This window comes from Centroberyx affinis, unplaced genomic scaffold (genome assembly GCF_046629955.1).
Source record: "Centroberyx affinis isolate AG114_WGS23_722 - 3 ecotype Tasmania unplaced genomic scaffold, CSIRO-AGI_Caff_v1 ptg001479l_1, whole genome shotgun sequence".
Taxonomy (NCBI): Eukaryota; Metazoa; Chordata; class Actinopteri; order Beryciformes; family Berycidae; genus Centroberyx; species Centroberyx affinis.
This window is the reverse complement of record NW_027279947.1, coordinates 187,753-215,438: the sequence shown is the minus strand read 5'-3', so window position 1 is coordinate 215,438 and position 27,686 is coordinate 187,753. Positions and strand designations below refer to the sequence as shown.

Here is a 27,686-nt window from a genome sequence, read left to right as displayed (position 1 = left end):
AAGTCAGTAATTTTACTTTTACACAAGTACATTTTCACTGAAGCTTTGTATTTAGCTACATTTTAAATCCCATCCATTACAGAGGACAGATTTTGTGGCTCTCCATAAGCAACAGAAACTGGATCAATGTAAATTGGCCAATTGTGGAGCCATTCACAGTGAACGATGAGTCAGCGAAGAAGAGAAGAGTAATCTGGCTTTACTTTGTTTGTGCACATTATTTTGTAATTTCCAGTTTTTCCAATTAAAAGGATCTCTTATCTTGTTGGCCATTTTATTCTGTCCCTGAAGAAATTAATTAAGCAATGTAACAACGTTCTCTTTTCTAAAACGTATAACTCAATAACCTTTACACATTTTAAATGAGCTACTTTTTACTTTTAAGTAGATTTTTACGCCGGTACTTTTACTTCTACTTAAGTAAAATATCAGCAGAGTAACAGTACTTCTATTTGAGTAGTACTCTTTCAAACACCACTGCTATTTTTTTGCCACCAATTTCCAATTTTATATAGTTTATACTCACTCACATAATTCCAGTGTTGCATGTCCCAAATTTGCTGGTATCACTCTACATTACACAAGAGTTTTATTGTAGGGTCAAAAAACTAATGTGTATGAGTAAGGCGGATTGTGAAGACATAAATTCACATGACAAACATAAGACTGTGTTACCTCTGCTTTGGCAAACAAACAGTCACAAAACAGGAACTCTACCAGGAACTGTTCTGTTCCAAGATATCAGGCTTGGTTTCAATTCACATCTAATTCACTCAGTTCAAAATGTAAGATCGAACTGCAATTTACATGACAGAGCCTCCGTTCTTTATTGAATGGATAAAAGAACCATTTTAAGGTAAAAGAGCAGAAGTTTTTGTATTCTGAATAAAATCTACATCGTGAATTAAGTGAAAGTGAGTTAATGACGAGATATCAAAAAAATTATATTTCATTGTAACAGTTAAAAATGGGTAACAAAGACTCACATTGACACAAACACGTATTACCACAAGAAGGGAAATAAAATGTTTATTTTACTGTCTGTGTTCTCTCTTTACACACTGATAATAAAGATCATCACCAGTCTTGTTCATCAACCGATAGTGTTTCCAGAGGGTTCACCCAATAACAATTAGGAATCAATGTAGTGATAAAAAAACAAAATCAACAGTAAATCTGATTCATAAAAAGTAACAATACAGCAAAAACAATGTGTGTAACAGACGGGCTTGTTCCTCTCTATCACCATGTGGGCCCATAAACATTTTCCAAGCAGAATGAAGCTTTGACTGGAGAAAAGTCTGGAAGTTCATGCATAATCATTTACTGTCGTTTAGAGTCAGGGGCGAGAAAATGGCTCTTCTGAGCTTTTATATACTTTAAAGCAGTTTGATTTTACAAAAATCTCATTCAGGAAATGAACTGTGGGTCAGAAATGGTAAAATGCAGAGTCCCATTCTTTGTACAGCAGACACAGAGTTCAGTTTTCAAGCCAAAGGGACCAAAACTGTGTTGTGCCTGGGCTTTGGACATCCAACTGAGCTCTCTTTTCAACAATCACTTCGTATTTAGATTCACAATGAAAGACATACATGGAATGGAGAAAGTACAAATAAAAAAAAAAAACATTGGAAACAGACTGTAAGTTTCAGAAAGGCATAGTATTATAAAAAAAATGAACAAAGAAAAATCAGAATATATAATTTCTATGACTTAGGACAGCACATCTTCCTATTTATATATACTGTACCTTCTAAAACGTACCAGCAAGACATTTGTCTGAAAAATGTTTTTTTGGTCCTGTGTGAATGTAGATTGTTATGGATGGTCTGCACCGCTAAATTTAGCAAGTGCTCCAGCCTTCGGCATTATTATGTCCTACTCTTCCAGCCCATTCCCCACATAGTAAACCCTTTCATTCACAGTTTGTGAGTTTGTCAACTCATTATTAGTGTTGGTTGGTTGGTTGGTTTGTTGGTTACTACTGTAAAGGTTCCTTCATTCTGGGAGAAGGGACACTAACCTGTTGTGTGTTTCTTCGTTCATCTCAACAAACAGAGACCAAACCTTTTTTTGTTCTGTTAACCCGGCTGGACATTTAACACTCAGAACAACATATATAGTGACCGCTATGTCGTTAAATAAAACATGAGAAAAATATATAGATTAAGTTTTTCTTTTTCTTTCTTTTCTTTTTTTTTTTTTTTAAAAAGGCTAGTGTTGTGTTTCTTCTGTCTTCTAGAGTCGTGGTGCTGCGACAAAGCTAATCCGTGTGGACTTCGTGATGATGAAGTTGTCAGGCAAGTCCAACTGTGATCTGGCTTGGAGCTAAAAAGGCCTTGTCTAACATTTATCCTCGATAGTAGTTTCATATATATACAAATAAAATATGCGTTGAAAACACCCCAGCGGCTCGAAGGAGAGAGGATGCGTAGTTCGTCTCCCAGCGGCCGTCCCGTTCCCCCCCGCCCCTCCATGTCCAGCAACCTTGGAAGAACTTTGTAGCCTCGTCGGCGATCGATAAACAGGCCCCGATGAGGAAATTGATATCAGTGCAGATTTACATGATACAAAAATAATTAAGAAAGAAGGTAGGCTTAAGGGCAAGTGGTTATAAATGGCAGAGTGTGAGACTGGTTTTGGCAAATAAGCGTTCTACTGAGCATGTGCGGCCCTCGAACAGAAGGTTGATGTTGTCGGGTTTGTCTCGTAACCATGCAGCTGAAGACACTGAGACGCCACTTAACGCGTTTATGAGTGTGTGGGGTGTGTGTGTGTGTGTGTGCGCAAGCCTGTGTCCCTCACACACACTCCTCTGCTGACATCAGGAGCGGGTTGATGTACTCAAACCCTTCAAACTCAGACTGGTCGATCTTCTTGACCACATCGCTGAAATGAGGGAAAGGATATTGGTTAGAAAATTCATTGAAAGTTATACACTTTATGTAAATCATTTGATGACGGCTAAAGAGAGCTAATGAATTGGACACTCACTCGTCGTCAGGCGTGAGCTGGATGGGCTCGTTGGTGAACTGGGCGTCGAAGTTGTCCAGTCCGAACTCTCCTGAGATGTTGGGCTTGAATGGAGGGACGACCTGCTTCTGCTCCATCTGGAACAACAGCACAGGCATCAGCAATGAACACAACACAAGATTATTTTTTTGGCCTTTATTAGACAGCACAGAGTAGAGAGAGAAGGGAAAGACAGGGAGTGAGAGGAGGATGACATGGGACAAAGGTCCTGGGCCAGATTTGATCCCAGGATGTTGCGGTATGCGCCTTTGAGCCACCAGGACGCTCCACAACACTTTTTTTTTTAAAATTGTCATTAACAGCACATCTGAGTACTCTTTGAATTTGTAATTTGTATTAGATGATGATCTGGCTTGGAGCTAAAAAGGCCTTGTATATCCCCACATGTAGCTTCGTATATATAAACAAATAAAATATGTATGGAAAACAAACTAGAGGCATGAAGGGGAGATGGCACTTAGTTCATCTCTCATGGACTGTCCCACCAGAGCTTTCTCACCTTTGTCTCCCCCTGTACTTTTCCACTGTATATAATTATTTTTTTTAAATAATTAAGGTGAGTGAACAACCCACCCTCCTTTTTGAAAAAGAGAAAAAAGGTAAAGGCTAATATTGTAAAGAGGATAAAAAATGTAAAATGTTTCCATCTAGTCTACTCTTTTATAGTATTCAACATGCTGTAGACTGAACTTTCTGTGCCTCAACTTCTATGTCAGCTTTCCATTACAGGAGCACTTTGTCTGTGAGCCAGCAGCTGCTCCCCCTGCAGGCAGACAGGTGCATTGCGGGTCAGGCTTACAGGCTAATGTGTGTGTGGGAGAGGAAGTGTAAGTCGATCCCTCCAGACAGTCTGACCGACTGCTGGGTCCCTGCAGCCCAGACCAAACAGGGAAAAAGAGGTCATGGTGATCCCTGGTGAGCTGCCCTCCCTCTTCCTGTCTGTCTGTCTGTCTGTCTCTCCGTCTGCCTGTGTATCTGTCTATCAGCAAGTTTGTGCTGTCGTCCATCTGTGCATGTCTGTCTGTACATTTGGTTTGCTCATCTGTCTGACTAAAGACCTGAAACGTGCCTGGCTGTCCTGCTTTATCTGTGTCCCGAGTTCCAGAAGTAAGTTTCCCATTCATTTTCTCCATAGACATTTAAGAAAATCCTGATATAAAGCAGTTTTAAGCTTTGAGTCGTACCAACCAGCTACCAGTTGAATCATGAACTTATGACAACCGATTAAATAAAACCTGCATAAAAAAAGTGTAAAAAACATTTTTTTTTTAAGAGGGAATGAGGGAATGCTGATTACTGATTTGTAATAATTTTCACACACTGCACACACTCCTCTTCCTAAAAAACATACATCATGTCTGACAGCAAAACCATGGTGGAGTATCACTGATACAGAATTAATTTATTTTATTAAACCTTTATTTACCCAGGGAAGGTTGGCTGAGCACAGATGCTCTTTTCCAGCAACGCCCTGCTCCACATTCACAATTACAAAACTCACATAGTTTCAAAAGCATAAACAATACTAAGGTATATTAGACCCAAACACCAGAAAAATATTAAACAGCAGTATTAAACAGCAAGAGAAAAATATATGAAATTAACTATTTAAACATTTGCAATTTTCACTAGATTCTGTTTCCATAGATTTTACAATAATCCTGAAATCGACTAATGTTTTGCTCTGGTCTGGCTACAAACCGCACGCTACTCTGGAGCAGGTAACGTTTCCATGGTAACAGCGATCTCTCAGATTCATGGGAACTCGCTATATAGTATTTCACAAGGAACAACACAATTCCTTAACAACAAAGTTGAAATCAGATTGACTGATGGTTTCTGGAGGAATATAAATAGTCGTTTTACAATCTGATCGCTCGCAGTAAGCGAGTAAACGTTACAGCTGATAATCAAATCCCCTGTGGGCAAAATGAATGGGTAATGCACTTCTGGAAGCCAAAGCCTCAGCTCTAAACGCTCGCCTGTCTTTGTGGCTCTGCCTGTCTATCTTTGTCTCGTCTGTTTGTCTGTGATCTGTCTAGCTGATTTCCTGTCTGTCTGTCTCCGCCTTCCTGTCTCGGTCCGTCTGTCAGTCTGCCGATCTGTTGGTCTTTGCCTTCTGCCTGTCTTGTTTGTTTTTTTTTCCTATCCTGTCTCTGTCTGCCTGCCTGCCACAGGGACATTAGTCTCATCCCACTGCTAATAACCCTCAGTTTTGACAGAGCGTCTATGCCTGCAGGGCAGGAGAGAGAGGGCAACCTGATGCACTTAGATTTGACCTTTTGCTGTCTAGTAGCTGCTCTCTGTTTTTCCTTCTCTCCAAAATCAATATATGGATTGATTTTGACCCATTTGGCAGCTAATAAGCACTGCTACTCATTTTCTTCATTTGAAAATATGATTAAAAAAACATGATTGAAGTCTCGGGCAAGGTAACTCAAAATAAAAGACAAGAAAAAGGGCGGAGAGAGAAAGCAAAAAGAAAAATAGACAAGAGAGAGAGAGAAAGGGAGAGGATAAAAGTGAATGACTCACAAGGTCCCAGTCAACGTTTCGGAAGAACGGATGGCCCATGATGTCTGCGAAGCCCGTCTGAGGGTGGCAGCCCAGACGCTCCTTGGGCTCCTGTGGGAGAGAGACAACCAGAGGGAGAGAGGGAGGGAGGGAGGGAGGGAGGGAGGGCGAGAGAGAGAGAGGGTGAGAGACAGAAGGAAATGCAAGGGGAGGTGATGGTGGAAGAGACAGACGGAGAGATAGAGGAAGGGCAGGAGAGGCGGAGAAGGTGAGAAAAAAGAGAATTTGGAAAGAAAAGTGGTGGGAGATAGAGGAGTGTGAGAGGCATATGGAGACAGAGGGAGGGAAAAGAAGAATGCAAGATAGTGAGAGACGCATGTAGATGGCAACCGCGGCCATAACGACGTCAGTCTCATGGGCCAGCAGGAGCCAACACTGTTTAAGATTGATCCAGCCCCATCTGAACCCTCCTTACCTTGTTGAGGAATCCCTTGAGGACGCTGGCGGCTTTGACTGACAACGAGCGGGGGATTCGGATCTGTTTTTCCAATATTACTGCAGGAGGTGGAAGGAGGGGGAAAAGGAGGGGGAGGGGGGTGCAGAAGAGGAGGAGAGGGTCAGATAGATAGATGGTCCCCAGGGGCTCAAATGACAGAGAATGGCTCCGACCTGGCCGCAGTTATGAGTTCAATCCCTTCTGGGCATACCCATGTTGAAAATACATACAGTAACCTTTCACTGAAGTGCCAATGGCTTTTTATAAAAGTGTCTGAAACATGACCGCATCTGTCAAGTGGCGATATTTTAGTTCCCATCCATCCAACACTTACATGACAGTTAAAGGAAAACAGATTTACACAGATGCTATGCTGGGACATGTTGAAAGCATATTTACATTGAAATGTGCAGACAAAAATATGCATTTTATTCACACATTTCCCCCGATAACAGATGGCGTATGTATGGTACCATGAGAACCGGTCATTAGGAATGTGTCATTACGAAGGTGTTATATGTTCTACGACGCTGTATTTTCTTCCAGATTTAACCCCTTGGTGGTGCGTTACCTTGGAAGAGGTAGTCTTCTGTGTTCTGGTCTGGGTTGTCGGAGCTGCCCACGATGTCGAAGGGCGACCGGCCCGCCATCATCTCAAACATCAGCACCCCCAGCGCCCACCAGTCCACACTGAAGCCTGAGACACACACACACACACACACACACACCGAATATTACACATCATATTCTGTTTTTTTGTCAGCTTTTTTGTTGCTGACAGTGTTATCACTACTTTTCTTTTAAATCCCTCATCTTCACACCCCTACATATTTCAAACCAAACAAAAAGGGGGAAAAAAACGTAGAAAATCAATAAATAAGGAAGGGGGAAACTCTTCTTACACATCATATTCTACACAATAGGCAAGATGGATACAGCAGGGATGTGAGCAAGAACACAAGAAAAAGCAGGGAAAAGAAGTTGAATTATACTAATCCAGAATGAATGTGTGTACAAAAAACTCAGATATCACATATTAATTATATCTTAATTATATTGTAACTTTTAAATTGTAACTTTCGTCTATGTTAGTAATCCACACTCATACCCATTTTTCCAACCAATACACTCGACATAAGTGTATAAATTGACACCAGCATACATTTGTAGGACCCCACAATTGTTTATACATTGTATTGATTTTATTGTTTTTCATTTACTGTTTTTATTATATTTTCCTGTTTTTTATTGCATATTTTATATTCCATTTGTATGCTGATATTCTATTTGTCATTTTCCCTGATGAATCCTATTATTTTACTGACATTAGGTCGCTGCAACGACCTAATGTCTCCACAGAGATCATAAAGTTTCATCTAATCTTCCTCATTTCTTATTCTTTTGTATACTACTTTGAAAACTTTTCAGACGGTACAGATGCACCACTGCAGCATCCATAATCACGACAGAGGAGTATCTCAGATATTATTCTTATAATGCATTACATATCATAACAAAACAAAACAATGGACAGATATTTGAGAAAGTGCTTGTGTGTTGTAATTCTCACCATAATCCTCTCCTCTCAGTATTTCGGGGGCTATGTAATTGGGGGTACCACAGAAAGTGCTGGTTGTATCGCCTGGTCTCAAACCCTCCTGCAATACAAAAAGACCATCAGCGCTCAAGATCAGCAGAGAGCTGAACACACACTGACATATGGTGGGTGTTTTTATCCACAGTGCATTGTGACAGTGCCTAAATCTTTAATGCAACACACACCTTGCACATGCCGTAGTCTGTAAGTTTGATGTGTCCCTCGGACTCCAGCAGCACGTTGTCCAGTTTCAGATCTCTGTAGATGATTCCCCGCTCGTGGAGGTAGTTGAGCGCCAGACTGATCTCTGCTGAGTAGAATCTGATAAGGAGAAGGAACAATAAGTCTATTCAAAATCGCCTCTGGCAAAGTGCTGGCACACTGAGCTGAATAACATCAATCTTGATCCTCATTGAGACGCGAGACAAACGATGAGACGTGAGTAGAAAGGAGAGCCTGACTCTACCTGGCGTGTTCTTCTGGAAGTTTCCTTTGTCTCTGCATGTGGAACATAAGATCGCCACCATTCACATATTCAATAACAAAGAAGAGTCTGTGAAAAGGAACAAATGTTTTACCCAAGTTATTTATCTTAAATCTTAAAAGACACAATCAGGAATTTGCTTGGTTCCATCTACATTTTGGGTACAATAACATGTTAAACTTAGAATAAATACGCTTTTTGGAACTTTCTTAACCCATCATATCTAAAAAATATGTATGTTTTAACCCCAAATTAGGAAATAAATGTCCTTATTCCATTAAATAACCATTGTGTAGCATCACAGTTTCAATGGAAGCACCATACTGCACTGATGATAGGGTGTCAGGTATTGGCAGTTTCTCCTGCCTCCACATACTTTTCCAGACATTTTGCCAAATTGCCAAATCTCTGAAAGACCTGTAAATCATATTCATTTTCCAGACATTTCCAGACCTCTGAGGGAACCACATGAAGCGTACAGGGAGGACCAGAGAACGCTCTCACCTGCTTTCTGTCTGGAAGCAGGAATGGAGGCCGACCAAGAAGGGATGATTGGAGGCCTGTTCAAAAACGTGCTTTTCTGTTTGGACCCAGTCGATGTCCTGGAACCGAAACACACAAATACACACACGCGCACAAACACACACACACACAAATGTCAATCATGGATCATTCTGGCATAATACCCTTGTACTTATAAAAGCCAAATAAGCACATTGCTTGATCGACCATCTTCCGCAGCCAGAGGCTCGCTCACATGTAAGGTTAGCGGTGGAAGGAGAAAACAGCTGAGCCAGTAGATGGAGAGTAGAAGCAGGCCTCTATCGATGGCTAGATGATAATATGTCTGGACACGGATGCTGCTCACACTGACAGGGCAGGGACAGCAGAACACTTTGGCATCGATCGAGAGGCACTTGTCAATTTGTCAATCACGCTAAGTGCGTCTAATCAAGGCTAACTACTCCAGTTGCCGCTGGCTGTGCTGCTACATGTGTACGCCGAGATCAATTTTTGATGACATGATGGTTATCTACACCTTCTTAGAAAGACTGATGGATTTGAAGAGGTCTGTCAGTGTAACCGAAAGCGCCCCAGACAAGATACACAAGATGGATGTTCAATCGCAAGAGACAAAGAGCTCAAATAGATTGTGCTAATTGCATTAATTATACATGCCAGTGACAGAAGACTGATGACTTCACTATGAGCTAACCTTCACTGTAATCAAATGTGAATATCTAAATAGACAGGTGTCTATCCGTTCACTGCTCAGACTTAATCAAAATTGTCACAGCACCAACATTTTTGACTTTGAAACCGATGGCAGGTCATGTATCAACAGGTTTTACCTCGTCGTCGTTGACAAGCTCCTTCTTGACGACCTTCATGGCGTAGATGCGCTCCGTTTTCTTCAGCCGCACCAGCAGCACCTTGGCGTAGCTGCCCCGGCCAATCACCCTCAGCAGGTCGAAGTCCGCCAGGCCCAGGCTGGATGCCGATTTCCCCGTGTCTCTACTGCTCCGCGCCTGGGAGAGCGTTATGGAGGGAGAGAGAGGGACAGAGTGAGAGGAAAGCCTGAAAGTGTATCGTGCAAAAGATAAAGAACAAAAGTCACGCACATACAAAACAAAATCTGCACCAATTTATTGTGCTGACATTTCGGTCTATCGGCCTTTCTCAAGACAAATCTTTTTTTCAACTGTCAGTAGAACAAATCGCCAAGACATATTGGCACAGAGGTGACTTGGTTTGTGCAAGAGGCTGATTTCCTCTGGGTGATTTGGTCTTCACTGCTCCCAGCACCACTTTCAGTGAATAAATCATAGTGATGTGTATGTTATCTTCATGAAAAACCATCATGCAGCCTCTATTTGATTATGTGAGCACTGTATTCCAGACCCACTTCTCTTCTGACTCCATCACATTCACCATCCTCTCGCCCATCTTCCACACCTCTCTCTTCTCTCCTCTCCTGTAGCCTGTTCTGTACTAAACCATTTCCACCATCTATCCATCTAACCCCCTCTTCACCTGACAACCGCCATCCCCAGAGTCGTACATGGACTCGCAGATAAGATCCTTTGGACTACTCTCTTTTATCTCTGTCTATCTCTGTGTCCAGCTCAATCCATTCTTTATCCATCTTCAACGCTCTCGCTCCATCCTCCCACTCCCAAACTGCGGCCCTGGCCGTTAATCAGCCACTGGTGTTAAGAGCTGTGATAAAAGGTTACTTTATTAGCTCCACCAAAGGAAATCAATACTCACACCGCTGCAAGGGTGCCTACGTCTGCATGCTCTCTATATCACACATGTACAGCGGTGGGTGCATGAAGGATCACCCAAGTGCACACAATGGCAAAACAAGCAGACAAAGACATGCTCGCTATTGCAGGTGACCTCGTTCTTTCCCTCTCTCCCCCTCTCATACACACAGTTAACATATATATGCATGCACACACACACATCCATCCAGATGACATGACAGGCTGACAGACTGAGTCACAAATCAACAGCGTTTGAAAATAATTCTCTCACCTCTTTCTCTTCTCCGTCGTAAGTCAAGCTTTCTCTGGAGTCTTTAGTCTGAGGGCCTGAGAGAGGGAGAGGAGGAAGTGACAGACAGAGTGACAGACAGACAGAAGGAGAGGGGGAGGCAGGAAAAAAAAGAAAGATGAGAGAAGAAGAGAGGTGGGGAAGACGGGTGAGAGACAGTCACATGCTTTGTTCACAGCTTGGCACTGCCAAAGTAATTTTGTTGCTGCTCGGTAACAAAACCCCCTTTAAGTCAGTCCTCATATACCATATCAAAATAAATGAATATGGAGTTGAATTTGAAGTTGAATATGTAAAATAACAAAAATATAGCACCGTTCTACTTTATAGATACACGCAGAGAAAAGGAGAAAAAAAAACATGCTTCCCCAGCTCATGGATTCTCATGCAAGCTATGTATTTTTACATCATCAGTGAACCAAGTCTAAACATCTATTTTGTGTTTTTATCAGCAAGTCATGATTTTAGTTATGCTAATTTTACATATTTGCATATATGACTCTCTGCTGTCAACAGACTGCAAAACTGTAAGAATAATAACTTAATAATAATAACAGGCATACAGAGAGACTATATCTCTAGTGAGTTAGCTGCACCCCACAAGTTCCCAGGTGGCCTGTGTGTATCTAGAGAGCAGAGAGTTTCTACTGCCTCGCTAACAATAGCAACAAGGATCCTAAGCCTTCTCATTCCAGTCAGCCTCTCAACCACCTGACTGGACTTAAGTCTGGTGTTGAAAGTAAACCCCAAACCCAGCTGATCAACTTGTGGTCTGGACGGCCAATGCTACACAAGTTCCTGAGGTCAGCTCGTTTATTCAGTACCAGTGGTCAAAAGCTGTGGCCAACGAGTCCTTTGTAAGTAGTGTCAGAAGAGTGTGTGTGTGTGTCTGTGTGTGTGTGTGTGTGTTACCTGGCTGTTCAGGGTGATCTAATGAAGTAGATCCCGGGCCAGGCATGATAGGTTCCTGGAAAACAACAGGTACACCAATAATGAAAAACAGCATGCCTATAAAGACCTACAGTGTATATGAGAACCAGTATAGTAGTTCACATTGCAATCTTGACACTCCTTCGAGCTAAATTACACACTGCGTGTCGTAGTGCTCACCTGTATCATCTGTCTGCCGCACTCCACTGTGACCAGTTTATGGCACTTCTTGTGGACCAGCAGTTTGCAGTTGATGCATTTGTAGCCTTGCCTTCCCAGGCCCCAGATACGGTCTGTACAGATGGCACAGTGGGCCCGCTGCTCAAGATGGCGGACGGAGAAAACAGCATCACAAACAAGCATACATTGTGTTCCCAGAGATAAGACAGACTCTGTAGCATGTACCCCTGCTGGCCTAGAATCAAATCCCACCAGAGTCTTCTTTCTGTGTCGCCATCATCCTTCTTGCTCAGTCAATACAAAGACAAATTACTAAGGGGAGTGGACTTCTCATTGTCCGTTAAATGCATATTTATTATCTTTCAAATTCTTATTATGTGATTTTACAGATTATATAGCTGCATTGGGTTAGTCTGTTTAACTGTTGTTTGTTCACAACGTGTAAGAACAAATGAAATCCCAGTTAGGAAGCAGGTGGGCAGCGGGTCCTACGGTGTAAAACACTGTGAAACAAGATTGCATGTGTAAGTCTCACCCTGTTGAAGCGCTTGGCCTGAAAGGCGTGGCCGCTGGCATAGTAGAGCTTCCTCCAGCGCCTGGCTCCACGCCGGTATATTGACTCTGTGGAGGGAGGACAGGACGACTGAGTGATGTTTTGCCTGTGTGTGTGTGTGTATAGGATGACATTTTATATAACACTGGTGTCCTGTAGAAACCTCAATATTCCAATTGTATTTTTTTCTAGAACTGACAACTGGCATTGTCTCCCACATCAGGAAAACATTTCATTCATCCTAGTACGAAGCTAAAGCATCGGCAATGCCGTGCAAAATGTCAAAATATATAGGCATCATTGGGGAAAAAATCTGCTGAAATCCAAATAGTTGACTTTTGGAAGCACCAGCCAATGTGTCGATCAACAGCCGCATGTTTTGTTGCAGTGTCCTTGAGCAAGACACTGAACTCATAACATGCTAACACATTGTAACTCCCTCTGGATAAGAGCATCAGCTAGACGCTGCAAATGTAAAATGTAAATGTAGATATGAGGTTTCTGTGGGACACGGACGATAAAAATCCGTAAATTTACAATTATGAATAAAGAAAGGGGAAACTCACTGTCCTCTCCTGGACAGGGCATGCCTGGTTTCTCTGGTACACATGGGAACACTGAGAAGAAGAGAAAGACAGCGTTACATGTAGCAAGTCTCCATTTCAACCAAGGCAAGCAAGTCTGACGTCTGAGGTTGTTTGTATGCTGTTGGATACATTTCACTTCCTCTCATCATGGGGGCAATTATAAATACCTGTAGCATACCCATCGCCTCGAGCAATTCATGATGAAATTCGCTCACGTTGTTTTCATGATGGTGCAAGAGTGTGTATGTGTGTGTGTGTGTGTGTGTGACAGAGAGGAGAGAGTAGGAAAGACAGAATCTTAAAGATGCAGGGAGAAGCAGAAATAGACAGAGAGAGAGAGAGAGAGAGAGAGAGAGAGAGAGGGCAGTGTGAGTCAGAGGTGAGGCGTGGGCTACAGCCGATGAGCTCGTTAACGAGCAGACCTGGCGACCCCCCACGGCACAGTTGCACCCCCCCCCCCCCCCCCCCCCCCCCTTATTCATCCTCCGCCGTCGCGCTGGCATCCACTGTACTCTTGACCTCTTGACCTCTCACCTCTGGTTTGATTAAACTACATTAACTACACAGCCCCCATCTTCGCTACCTCGGGTTACACACTTCAACACACGCATGCATGGCCTGTCAATCAAATGTTCCTTATATATAAATATACACATACAGCCCCACTCCCCCCCACGTCTTAGTCAGCCAAGACCTCTGATTCGTGAAGTGAGACAACTCTTTGTCAAAGATAAGTAGGCTAAGCTGACACGGGGGCACAAACTAGCTCAAGGGCCCAAAGCGAGACGTCGACAGCGGAAGTAATGTTCTTTCACAGGTCAGTGCAGCATTAACCATATGTTTTGATGCTTCTTTGTTGTGCATCTGCTCGCCTGTGGACAGAAGTTAGCAGACTGGCACTCATCTCCGCTTCCCACGTGAGACAGAATCCAGAGAAATGTGGAAACACACAGACAAATTACAGGCTAGCAGGATACACGCATGTTCAGTACATCCTCACCAAAACCCACAGATTTTTAGATTGTTGGTGAACCAAATCAGAATATCTACTGTGCATTTTTGTTGGCCTGACATAATGCCAGACGCATCTATGGAAGTGAAAAAACAAACAGAACTAACTGTAGGGGTGTAAAGGTGTCATGGATTACCATACAAACCATTAAACCATTTAGTGAACCAAATCTAAATCTATATTTTGTACAACAACAGACTGTAAAGAGTTAAGAATTAATACTTGTGTGTGCTAAAATGCATTAAGAGAGACTGATTTCTTTAATATCGAGATTATTGGCACTGTTAGTACAGATGCGTAATAAAGGCTATGGACAAATGTCATTGTTGTTAATCAGCTTGATCTCGCAGATAAAATATGAGATAAATCTAACCCTCTAACTGAGGTGAAATTGTTCAAATAAAAAAATAAATCTCAGTCAAGGAATAAATATTTTTCTCAAAAGCATGTGTGTCACAATTACTGGCACTACAAGAAATTCTTATGAACAAAATCTGACAGAACTATACTCTCATTTATATTTTACTTTTTTTTTTTAATTCATCTGAATTGTTGGGAACTCTTGGCCATTCATGACTTCCTGTTTCACTACAGTATAAATATGAAGTGACACACAGGACAAACTGCCTTAGTCATCCATCAACATGCGGACGTTCAGAGAACACACAGATTAAATGAGACAAAAGGTTGTTGACCTTCATAAATCAGGTAATGGTAATCTAAATAAATAGCTGCATGGCTGAAAATAAAAAAAGGGAAATAATTAAGAAGCAACTGGAGCTGTGGTGAACCTGCCTGGAAGAGGATGTTAGTGTATTTCACCCCCACACACAGTGAAGAGGATGGTTTGAGAGGTAATACGTTCTCCAAGGATCACAGTTGGAGAATTGCAGACATTGGTTGAAATTTGGGGTCTATATGTCTCAAAAACTACAATTACATGCCAACTCCATGCCAAAAAGTTATTTGGATGTGCTATAATTTAAAGCGATCACATCCACACTAAATTAACTTTTACACCTATGTGCAACCAACAACACACTGGTAGCTTCGGTCAGCAGCAGTACTGACAGTTTTTCCAAGTACGATCATACATTCATGGGTATAGGGGCTTTTTTTGTTTTACACATACAGATCCGATTTTGACTATGAAATGATTGGCCCAACCTTATCGTCCAATGTGAATGGTCAGCACAAAAGAGAGGAGAATGGGCCAATGGCAGAGCAGAGAGGCAAAGATAGCAGGTTTCTGGACCACTTACTGACCAAGCAACGGAGTCAACGTCAACCCTTACTGTTGAACCCTGACATGGTATTTGTTACGAACGCTGCCTGTGTGAGGCGCAGCCAGGCTCACCGTGGATGATGAGCTCCGAGTCTTTGTTGAGTTCGTAGAGACGCAGGGCCTCCTCCAGCTCCAGCTGGGACGACACGGTGCAGGGGTCACCTGACAGCAGAGGAGACAGGCCAGAGGTTAGTGAGGAGACCAGCGACAACAACAGAGAAACAATTGAGAGTTGTAGATGTTTCCAGTCCTCCAAGCAGAAGGTACAGCAGCACGGTACAAAAGGTACAAAACTTGTCTGAATATTGCAATTGTGATATGAATTGTGATACATGTACTTTTAGTAAACAGTGAAAAAAGTGTCTGTGTGTGTGTGAGTGAGTGACAGAGAGAGAGAAAGGAGAGAGCGCGCTTTGGAGAATGTAGTAGTCAATATTGCCTTTTCAATATTTTTTTCCTTTTAACTGTACAGTGATTCATCTAATTAAAATACAGCTCAGATGCTTATCTAATTATTTCTGTATCAGTAACAGAAGAGTTAAGTGTAGGCGTCTTGCGCATGGAGGGAGAGACAAAAAAACAGTGAGGCCATCGACTCTATTGTTGGCAGTGTACATAGCTAATCATAATGGAAAACCACTGACATAAATAGTTTGATAACAGAAACTATGAGACACATCATATAGGCTATTTAACAACTGATATGACGATACAAACAGCGGAGGTTGATAAGGAAGTAATGGGTCGACTGCGAGAACTGTCACGTCAGAGGAAAAGGGCAAAGTTTGCAGTAACATGTAGCACCCAAATTGTGTGAGAGAGAGAGAGAGAGAGAGGAAGAGAGAGTGAGAGTGAGAGCAAGAGCGAGAGAGACAGCGAGAGTGAGAGCGAGAGAGAGAGAAAGAGAACCAAGTATATGCATGTGTGTGTTCCTTTTGGTTTTGGTGGTTGGGGCAGTAGGAGATGGAGCTGAACAATTACTCAATTAAAAAAATAAAATGGATAATATGAACTTCTGCAATTTCCAAAGCGCAGACGCTGCAATTAATTGCTTAAGACAGAGGGGCGTCCAAAATGGATTTCTGAACAAGGTGTTGAACTCCAGGAAATCTCATCATACTCAAACTCAGTAAATCCTGCACAGTGACCTCTATGTTTTTTGAATAGAGTAGTTCATTATGACCATCAAGCAGCGTTTCTTTCTAAGACAGGCTAATGACACCGGTGAGGTATGTGGACGGCTACCAGTGGCAGCTGATCTGAGACTAATGAGTTCGGGCAGCCTGACCTTCTCCTGAGCACAGCAACCTGACGGCTCCATCTTTGCTATGACACTATTACTGCTGCCTGACTAACTGGCTGACAACAAGGAGTGATGGGGGTTGGCGGGGGGTATGCACTTTTCCTGACTGACAGGAGAAGAAACAGCCTTAGAGCCGAGTGACAAGGCAGCGTGTGTTTATGTGTGTATGTGTTCATATACAAGTGGGAAATTAACTAGTCAACAACTGAATGCTGGCAAATTTAGTCAGTGGCTGGTAGGGCTGCTAATGATTATTTTCATTATTTACATGCTCTACTAGCTGATGTAGCATATATCCATCGCTTGAGTCTTTGCTGTTTTTTTGGGTTTTTTTGTTTGTGTAGGTGAAAGACGCTGGTTAATTTTGAAAAACCAGCAGCCACTGTGGCCGGTACACAAAAACATTCCTCCTGAAGCATGGGAAGGACAGATACACTGAAAGATGGAGAGAGGGGCGAGGGAGACGAACCTTCCTCGTCGATCCACTTCATGTGAAGAGCTGGTCGTTGTCCATGGAGCACATGTCCCGCACCTCCCCGTACAGGCCCTCGAATGAGATGGACGGCTCGAAATGGGTGATCATGATGTCCCTGCAGAGGAGACAAATGAGTCTGATATGTTAATTCAGTTGGGAGCCAAAATAATCATACTATCAAGCAAGGAATCTCTGTCTGTATGTGTGTCCTTCACATATCTCGAGAACCGTTCGTCCGATCTACTTAACACTTGGCGGGTGTATTGCTGGGGAATGCAACACGTTCAACATTAATAAACTTTGAATAAACAAGCGAACAGCGCTCTGTGCAGCAGTGGGGCTCAAAGCAAGTGACTGATAGCCTACACCTATTTTGAACGGGCACTGCTCTAGTTTAAAAAAATGAAAAACACACCTATCAGTACTGTAGCAATTTTTATTATCAATTAAAGCAACAAAAAGGTATCAAATGGCATTGAAAACCTTTCAAATAGTTGATTATTTGAATGAAAATTTTAATAGTTTTATAGTTTATGGTCATTTTTATTGAGTACATCAACTGAGCATTACTGATGATTGGAAAAAAGAGTTTTTTTAATAACCAGTAGTGAATATGACATATTGAAATTGAAATCAAGCCAATATAAAAACCTACAAAAACCTCTAACAGCTAACAACACCCCCAAAATATTAATTAGATACTATAAACCACAGTCATAAAATTAAATCACTCTGTCTACTCATTCCTGTCCCTCTCTCCCTCCACTCCCCCCATCTGTCTGTCTGTCCCTCCTCTCCCTCTCTGACGCAATCAAAATAACAACTCTGGAGAAAGCCTGACTTTCAATGGCGAGAGAGCGAGAGAGAGAGAGCGAGGTGAGAGCAGCCTTTTCAAATGCTGCTGTGTGACTCACCGTCTCTCAGTCTGTCACATTGTGTGTGCATTCATCTGTATAGCACGATTGTGGGTGTGAGAAAGACAGATCGGAAACAAGAGCGAGAAAGAGCGTGAGAGAGAGCGAGAAAGAGAGAGAGAGAGCAAGAGGGAGAGAGAAAGTAAAACAGAATGAATCACAGACAAAGTAGTAGTGGTTGTATTGTATTGCTGCTGTGGCTCTCACTATCCTCCACTGCACTCCATCAGTTCCTGGAGAGCGGGGGGGGGGGGGGAAGAGCCATGCTTTCTGCCCTTAATCAACAAGCACCAGTTCAGCCATACACAACAACCCTCATTCATCACTCACCACCAAGACACACACACACACACACTCGAGCAGGCTAGTGAGGAGGGGAGCTAGATGAGGAGCTTAGTGGTGGGTGACAGAAAATATCTATCCCCGTGGACTTGATCATCTGCCCCTCATCATCTCTCCTCAGTGGGGAACTGGGGCAGCGGCAGGATTGATGTCCTCTGCTCCGAGCCCTCTTGGCCGGCTACTGCGGCGTTTACGACTGGCGGGGAGGGATGGAGAGGAGAGGAGATGGCACGCGAGTTTTTACAGGCCTGCAGGCGACATGGGGTCTGAGCTTGGGCGTCTCAGTGGAAGGAGGGAACGAGGGAAGGAGGGAAGGAGGGAGGGAGGTGGTGTGGGTGAAGGACGAACGGGACAGAAGGAATGGACGAGGTAGTAAAGAGGGGTAAATGAGGGAAGGAGATGGAGATGTGGAATGAAAGAATGAAAAGGCATTCTGTGGTGCACCGCCTGAAAATTCACACCGGTCACCACCAAATGTATTTGTTGTTAATGTTAATATTAAAAATATTCAATAACACTGCGCAGCACTCCTGGCCCGGCCTTTCTCTCACTCTGTTTTCAAAGTGCAGTCGGAGACTTTATCACATCCGACTATTTTTCCGCACAGTTAAATCTAATTCCATTAGGCCAGCGTCCACTCACCTACATGCTCAATATTTTGTTATAACAACAAATAATTTATTGTGCTAAATGTTAGTCGCTGTTGCAGCTAACGCCCCCGTGTAGCTTGTGGAGAGAATGCAGAGGCCAATGTCCGCTCATATTTCTGGCAATTTGTTTCTGCCTCGCTTATTGGAAAAACACACCTTGGAAAACAAAACCTGAGACTTTCTTCTGGTAAATTCTGCATTTATGTAATCCGCCAAGCAGTTAACTACGTTTTTAAAAAAATGTAAACTTTTATATTTGGCTCAGCGGCGCACCACCACCACAAATACAGTCCAGGTCTAAAGGAAACACTGAATGGGGAGAGAGAGTGAGGAGGAAAATCCATTCCAGTAGCCAGAGAGCGACCCCCAAGGACAAAGCCCTCTCACTCTCTTTACTGCCGCCCGTCGTCAGAGATGGACCCAGGCTCATCGACTTGAGAGCTTTATAGCAGGATGATAAAAACCCAGCTTGTGGAGTAAACAACACACACACACACAAAGAAACTCGCACACACACACACTTCCAAGGACATGTACAAGGCCAGGCCAAGTGTAGAGAGTGTAAGGTCAGCATAGAGCCAGTGCTTGCCAGGAGCCAACACACACACAAACACACAAACACACAAACACACACACACACACACACACAGGTAAACAATACTAGACAGTGATTTATATAGCCAATAAAAAGATACCTATATTTGCCAATGTTGAGCATCTATAGGCCTATATTCTTTTATATTGAGGCTTATGATGCAGCTTCGGCATTCACACTGCAGTCCAAATTCCACGAAAGAATGAGGCATTCTGGGCATTTTCTCACCCCTTTCCTGCATCCTGCTGGTGTTAATCATTGCCTGTGAGGGAGGGGAGGAAAAGATTGTTTGCCACCACTTTGGCGACTCTACTCCCACAGTCTGATCTCTCCTCACACGCTGGCATGGCAGCTCTACTTCCTCCTAAAAGTACCAACCGGTCCTGATAGTGTGGGGAGATAGGGACAGCGCGTGCACACACACACACACACACACACACACACACACACACACACACACACCAGAGACAGGTACAGACAGACACACACAGACAACAATTCCCTCACTGAGACTGGAGAGAATACAGACAGCGTATTAATGCCAGCAGGCTGCTTGACTTGTGTCATGTGTAACCGGACCCGAGCTGTGGCTGTTCATTAAACACTGTGCGGCTACTACACCGCTACTACACTGTAGTTAATGTTTAGCCACATCTCAGGTGCCTCCAACACTCTCTGACACAGATACAGGCTCGGCTAATGGCTACAATCACTTGTGGGAAACTGGCGTAGACTACATAGTGACAAAAATATATCAACAGCAGGGCTTCAAAATACAAAGAATCATACTGTATTGTTTTTAATGCGACTGCACTATGCATTGCAATTAGAGCTGCAACAATTAATCGATTAATCAATTAGTTGTCAACGATTAAATTAATTGGCAACTATTTTGATAATCGATTAATCGGTTTGAGTAATTTTTTAAGAAAAATAAGTAAAAAATTACTTATTTTTTAAATTACTTAAATTACTTAAATTACTTAAATTCTCTGATTCCAGCTTCTTAAATTTGAATATTTTCTGGTTTCTTTAATCCTCTATGACAGTAAACTGAATATCTTTGGGTTGTGGAAAAAACAAGAGATCATCTTGGGCTTTGGGAAACACTGATCGACATTTTTCACCATTTTCTGACATTTTATAGACCAAACAACTAATCGGGTTAATCAAGAAAATAATCGACAGATTAATCGACAATGAAAATAATCGTTAGTTGCATCCCTAATTGCAACTGAGTTATAGTCAAAGATTTTCTACAACTTGCAGTTTGATTTATAGGCCAGGATTTCTGCACAGTACCACCTTGTTTAGGAGGCGATCTGTTCAACGACTTCAGTGCAGCTTCCTGTGATTTGGGAATTGCATTAGTCAATATTGTGTTGTAAATTTTGTATCTACACAACTTTAGCCAACAGAAGCTCACTCAACTGAAAAATAACTTAAACTGAAGAGTGGTAAAGATATGTAGCTAAAATAACAAAAAAAATAACAAAAAGGAAGGCCTGTACAGGACAAAGGAAAGTGGGATTTTTCAGAGTGACTAAGGCAGCAGGATTGTGCAGTGAGCGACTAGGAGCTCATCACTGGTGAGTAAGAGGGAGGAAGTGGCATTCCATACAGACCTGGCATTCCTCTGTGCGCCACTGTCCTACAGTACAGCTAAATTAAAGAGGCGTGGGAGGAGGTGGGGTGGGGGTTAGCCCGGGCCCCTGCCGTCTCAACTGCCGTGAGTAGGACTCTGCGGCCCCATCTGCCCAGCAAGAGGCCATTCGTCACCGTTGAGCGCTCAAGCAGGGAGAAGGGTCAGGGTGCCTCCCTGGGCTACCATGCACACCTCGGACCATCCATCTCTCTGTCACCGCTGCCACGCACGGGTATGCCCCCCTCCCCCCACCCCCACCCGACCCCCACGACCCACGCGCATGCTCTCAGAGATCCAGACTCACATGCTTACACAGACACACACAAATGCTCACAGCAACACATACAGACATCGATCTCAAGCACATACAGACATGCACACACACATTTCAAATGTACCACAACATCCAGCTGGCCCTGAAACACCTGCACCCACTAAGGTCAGGGTGAATGAATGAAACACAGCTCCACTGGCCTAGACAACAGGATGCTCCTGTCTCCAGGCAACACAGCCCACCTGCGGCACAGACCAGGAGGGAGCCTCACTCCTCGCAGCACCGTTAGCACCAGCCAAATGCATCCCCGCTGAGCAGAGGACAAGGTCACTCGCTCACTAACTACACACAGACAGGTGTACGCATGCGTTTGCACTGTAGTACACACAATGTGTCATGGGTGCTGCCGTACATCACTCAATATAGGCCTAATACAGACAGTGTGTGCATGTTAGAAGCCGCTGACAATCACATCAACTCATGAATTGAGATTGTGCATGTGTGTGCGTGTGCGTGTGTGTGTGTGGGAATTGTATGGCTTTGTCGTTCAGTGCTTGGGGGGCTTTCAGAGCAAAAGTAGACAGCAAGACAAGGAACGCTTCCCATATTTTAAACAAAGCCCAGCCTTGGAGCGCTGATGCAGATGGCAGGCTCTTTGAAAAAGATGGGCAACTCCTTACAAAAGAGGAAAATGACTGAACTACTCAGTCGAGCCGCTGTAATCCCAGTTTCCTGCCAAACAACATACCTTACACAGGAATCCTGACGCTGATGTGGTACATAAGAAGCCTAGTGCAACTCATTTTGGTATCTGCAACTCCGCAAAAAACAATATTTTTCAGGCCTCACAAAGGCTGTGGTTACACATCGTCTTTTCAATGCGACTGTAATCATCTGTTGACGCTGGGACACATGAACTGACCGGTCTAACTGCTCCCAAATTGGATTTTGAATCCGACGAGCCAAGCCACAGGTCAGGCTTGCATTGTGATTGGATGCTGGGAAGGTGTGGACAGCAATTTAGGCACAATCTGGACAATTTAGTGGTTACGTCAGTGAAGCCACACCCCAAAGCCAGTCCCAAGCTTCCTGCCACAATGGTTCCCAGTCCCGCAGGTGGCGATCATGTAGCAGGCAACATACATGTTCGAAGGCTTGCTTTTGCGTATGAAAATCCTAAAGCCGCTCGGAGAAGACACCAGTGGCGATACGTTCCCACCAGCGCTGGAGTCACACTCCTCTCTCCACGGCAACCGTAAGGGCACTATAGAAAACAATAGCAGCATGAAGCTCCCGTGTGCGCTGCTTGTCAATAACATATGCCTGTTGCGGGCCCTACCACTGCATCAATGTGGTCAGACAGTGCTGAAAAGTTGCATTGAAAAGACAGGTGTAACCACGGCCAAAGTGACCAAGTTGCAGCGATATAGAGAAATGTTTTTTGTCTAGAAGACCAGCTATATACAACATCTTATGTGGGTTGTTAGGCTAGGCTGTTATTTGGGCTGCGTGTGAACTTTTACCTCAGAAATATACATACAAAAAAACGTGTGACAATTTATTGTCAAGTAAAGACTAAAGTAATCTGGTGAACACAGAAATAAGAATGAGTTAGAACCTTGCTATACCAAGCCCACAAGAATAGAGATTCTTCAAACTGGGGAAATATTTGGTTAAAAACCTGGGCAACTCATATTCACAAACACAAAAAACATGCATGCAAACTAAAAAGTCGTGCATAGTCTAATTTTCAGTGGAATGGCACACCAGCAAAAAAACATACAACAAAAGACAACTAAAACAAAACTCAAATGCAACATTTGCACAGTATTAGGCTACTTATTTTCACAATGCTAAATATTGCTGCCATTCTGCCTATCTGGACATCTTATATGTACTTACGAGGTTATACTGTAAGGAATAAAAAAGCATATACATCCCAAACTTTCACATGTATTGGACAGAATTCGAAGCATTCAGAGAAAAAGGGAACTGCACCAATCTGCTCCCAATGAGTAGGCTATTGTCTGATGATGTGTTTGAAACGTTACAGTTTGGATGTTAATAAACTTGTGCTATGCACCTTGGGAGAGGAATACAATGTACGGTCTCTATGTTTTCTTCAAATACTGTATTACACTTAAACACACACACAATACTCAGTCCATCAACTACCATCGTACAGTATCATAGGCTTCAGCACCATCAATGTTTGTTTTTAGTCATGTGGCCAGTCCGTCGCCACCCTTCTCTATTGACTACCAGTCTTTATGAGTGCAAAATAAAGACAAGCTGGTGAGAGGCTGAGACTGTCACAGGCTGACACCAGACTCGAGGTGCTGATGCTGGCACTGACTGACAATAGACTTGTGAATGGGAATGAATGAACCCAAGTGGAAAACAGAATACAATCAGTGATTTGGATATGTTTTAAACCTGTGGTTCTCAGCCATGTGGCATCAAGTTTGCAGGTTTTCATTTTAACCAATCACTCGCCTACATCAGCTGATTTCACTGATTAAGACAATTTCAGTCAGAGAGGAAGGAACTAATCAGCGAAATCAGCTGCTGTAGTGTTTGGGTGAAAGGAAAACCTGAAGACTCTTGGGCTTTGATGCCACGTGGTTGAGAACCACTGTTTTCAACTGAGTATTATGTAACTGGAAATGTTTTAATATTGTAAGATAAACTTTTTACCCCACCACCCCCCAGCCCATACACATACACCTTGAATACTGACACTAGTGCTAGAATGATGCGACGACGATGAGGATTCATCATTCAGCCATATTACTCACCAAAACAAATTAGGAAAACTACAAAACAATTAGTCTATGTGGAGTGATAGTAATAGGCATCCAATAAGAGACATTTTGAAAACAAAAGAGGTACTGGGACTCTGGCCTACATCAATGGGCAGAACATGTTACTAACACCACCATAGATAAGAAGTTGACTTAGTTTCCACTGGGACCAACCATGCTAAAAAATGTATGCACTCATGATAACATAGCGCACTTTGATTGAAAGCACCCACTAAACTAAATGGTAAATGTTATGTTACGCTGATTCTGAGGATAAAACCAAGAATACACTCTGTGTCAGCTGTGTCAATGACATCAGACTCTGAACTCTACAGCAAAAATAGTACAGGAAACAGTAAATTACAATGTTGGTAACAGCCTGGCTTAATGTGTCCCAGTGCCCAACTGATTGAGATCATTTAATTGCATCCCCTCTTCTCAACATAGTTTACATTCCTTAACAGCAATCTCATAAATACTTTGGATGCTTTGTTCTGTGAGATGACACCTTATGATCCAGGGACATTACAGTGTTTCTGAGGTGTGTCACACAGTCAGTGGGAAATACAACAGGTCTGGCCGAGATGACTTGTACTACACGTTTTTCAAGTCTTGGCTGAGCTTCAATCACTGGCATACAGAGACAGCGGGGCAGGGAGTGTCATGGAAACAACTCTGACAAATGATTTCCGTCACCAATACAAGTACGAAACTAAAACAATCTGCATGTCATGTTGGATGGGAATAACTGTCCCCTTTTTAGCACTAACGTTACACCCCAACGTAACAACCCAAAATTGTGGCATCTCAACGCCTCATTCATGACTAGTACATCAATCTTAACATGGACGTTAACTTGACAAGGCTGCCATGTTAGTCAGTCAGTGAGATTATGTCAGACAAGTGTATGGTAGGTAAACTAGTTAACTCGGTTTCATCTGCTACCTTCAAACTAGCATTAACAGGTACTAGAACCAAGAGCCATTGCTAGCAATTGTTAGCTAGGCTGTAGCTGGGCAGCTGTAAAGCTCTGAAACTGTGGCAGAAGTCTTGATCAACAAATATGACTGAAATTACATCGTTTGACAACTTCGGCGTCTAGCTGCCACACGTTACCCAAATAACACAGGGACTATGCATGCACACTGCCAACATGTCTGGATAGTTTCACTTGTCTAGCTGCCTTGTCAAGTTTATCAAGCTGGGTAGCCAACATTAGCAAGCCTGTTAGCGGTTAGCTAGCTAACGTTAGCCAGTTGGTAAGTAAGCTACCTTTCCAACTATAAAACCACTACCAGTTGGCTCATAAAGAAGTTCCATAAAACGCAGAGAGATACGGTACTTTCTTACCCTTTATAATACGCTTTGACCCGGACTTGGTGGGAATTCTCGCCGGGGTGGGACATGGTGCTGTCCCGCAACGTCGGCATCATAAGCTCAGCCGCGGTCAGTCCGAGTCACCGAGGAGGATGCCTTCCTTCTGTAGCTTTCTAGTTGTGTACCACGCCCAAAACAGTTTGTTTATATATCCCGTCGACAAACCAAGCAACTACTGAGGCAAGTGATTATAAAATGGAACAGATCGCCCTTTCTTACACAGACAAAATTGACATGTAAAGTAATGAAAAACTTGCGAGGTCCGCCAAACAACTCCCTACTGCAAAGGCCTAACGACGGACGAATCCATTACCGGAATGCCTGGGGGGGGACGCATAACTTGGATAGATAAACAATAAACACATGTACTCATTATACATACATTACATGGAAGCCACATTAATCCGTATAGTTTGATATAATTTCACATCTCGTAAAATATAAGCATATCAGTGCACCTTTGGTTAACATCTCTAAAAAAGTGGACTATTTCCTTTGCCAGCATTCCGATTGTACCAAGTCAAAAAAGGGGGGGACAGCTTTTCATGTGGGTAAAGTGCTGCCTTCAGGTGCTAACTTCCGAGTTCGGAGATCCAAATAACCCTAAAACCTATCTTGCATTCAAGTGCTTTGGGTCGTAAATAATAACAAAATGGGCCCTGTGACAAAAGTATATACTTGGTTTTGGTTTTCTTGTTTAATTTTAGAAATTAAGGAGCACAGAGCTACTTTGTGCTGCAACAACAGAATAGAGAGGGGAAAATGTGAATCAGGCTGTGATGTTTTAAGTGAGTAGGCCTATGTTTGCCACAAATTGTTGTATAACTCATAAGTATGCACAGACATGCATAGAAACTAATAGTTAAAGAGTGAAACTATAAACTTACAGCAATAGCCTACTAATGGTTTACATAGAATGCCAAACAATAACGTTATAATAAAATCCATCCCTGTTACCATCAGTTGTTGATACGGATACCATGCTCCTCACCCCCTAAACGTCGCATCTTTGTATCACATAATGTTCCCACTTTCCCTGTAGTATTTACCACTTTGCTGGGTTGTTTATGTAGGCTTATCTAGTAATTCCGATATTTCCGACAGCACGTGAAGACAGACAGCATCTCTGATCTCCTCCAGACTCCCTGGATGGAGCTGTTGAGCGCACAGGCTCTTGACAGGACATGATGATGATGTATACACCAATTACCAGCCCGGGGGCTGCTTGGCACAGAAAGTAGCCTATCTGTTTGTTTTAGATGTATTTAATTCTATAGGCTGTTATACTCTTTTCTTTTTCCCCCCCTTCTCCTTCCTCATACTCCTCTTTTTTCATTTTCTTTTTTTGTTTTGATGGCAGGCGTTTTTGACATTAAAACCCAACTGGAATGGAAAGACAAAACTGCAACTTGGCGGGCAATTTTTGGTGGCTATTCGGGTTAAGTAAAGCAATACAGGCTACAGCTAAAAGTCTAATGTCTGCATGGCAGGAATTACAGTAGTCTACTACGAATTAAAGACTTTTACTGCCAGCAGCACAGACTCAGTCACTCATAAATATATATTTTTTCTGTAAAATATATAACCATTAAGATCTTTCTTTCTTCCTTTCTTTCTTTCTTTCTAGCCTATGAATAGGCTAAATCAATATACTGACAGTAGCCAAGTTATGCTTGGGACAATTTGGGGCTCTTTGTTAGGCTGATTGTTAGGAAACGGTTAGGAAGCGCTTAGGTTAATGAAAAACCTGCCTCTGAAAGAAGACCAGTCATTTTATGAATTTGTCATCTTTATGACCTATAGAACAGCCTAATCGTTTTTTGTGTGTGACCATGATCGATTTCCTCTCAAATGCAGAGAAGCAAGACTCTTACTGCTGATACCAAATATGTCTTTGTCTGCTCTAATGACAACGAACTGGCTGATTTGAAAGTGGACCCATAATTTGTCTTTATTTTCTAAATGAGGTTTAGTCTTTAAAGGTGCTATCAATTCCAAATCAGAAAACGTCCCCTGATTCCCTGAAACCCAGCCTGGATACACATTTCCATCTTTTATGTAGGCCTCGTTATTTTAA

The 27,686-nt window shown here is 42.7% G+C and overlaps 1 protein-coding gene across 1 annotated transcript; it reads right to left on the bottom strand.

Annotated features, from left to right (window-relative positions):
* Positions 1–1,009: 1,009 nt before the first annotated feature.
* On the bottom strand, positions 1,010–25,895 carry prkci (protein kinase C, iota). Its single transcript, XM_071526929.1, is given in 19 exon segments — positions 1,010–2,889; positions 2,995–3,110; positions 5,569–5,658; positions 6,023–6,102; positions 6,615–6,740; positions 7,614–7,701; positions 7,826–7,961; positions 8,107–8,193; positions 8,629–8,726; positions 9,477–9,653; positions 10,666–10,721; positions 11,596–11,650; positions 11,794–11,931; positions 12,329–12,414; positions 12,913–12,963; positions 15,303–15,392; positions 17,003–17,026; positions 17,029–17,123; positions 25,583–25,895. Coding segments are annotated over 19 exon segments (1,764 nt in total). The 5' UTR covers positions 25,666–25,895; the 3' UTR covers positions 1,010–2,801.
* Positions 25,896–27,686: the final 1,791 nt, after the last annotated feature.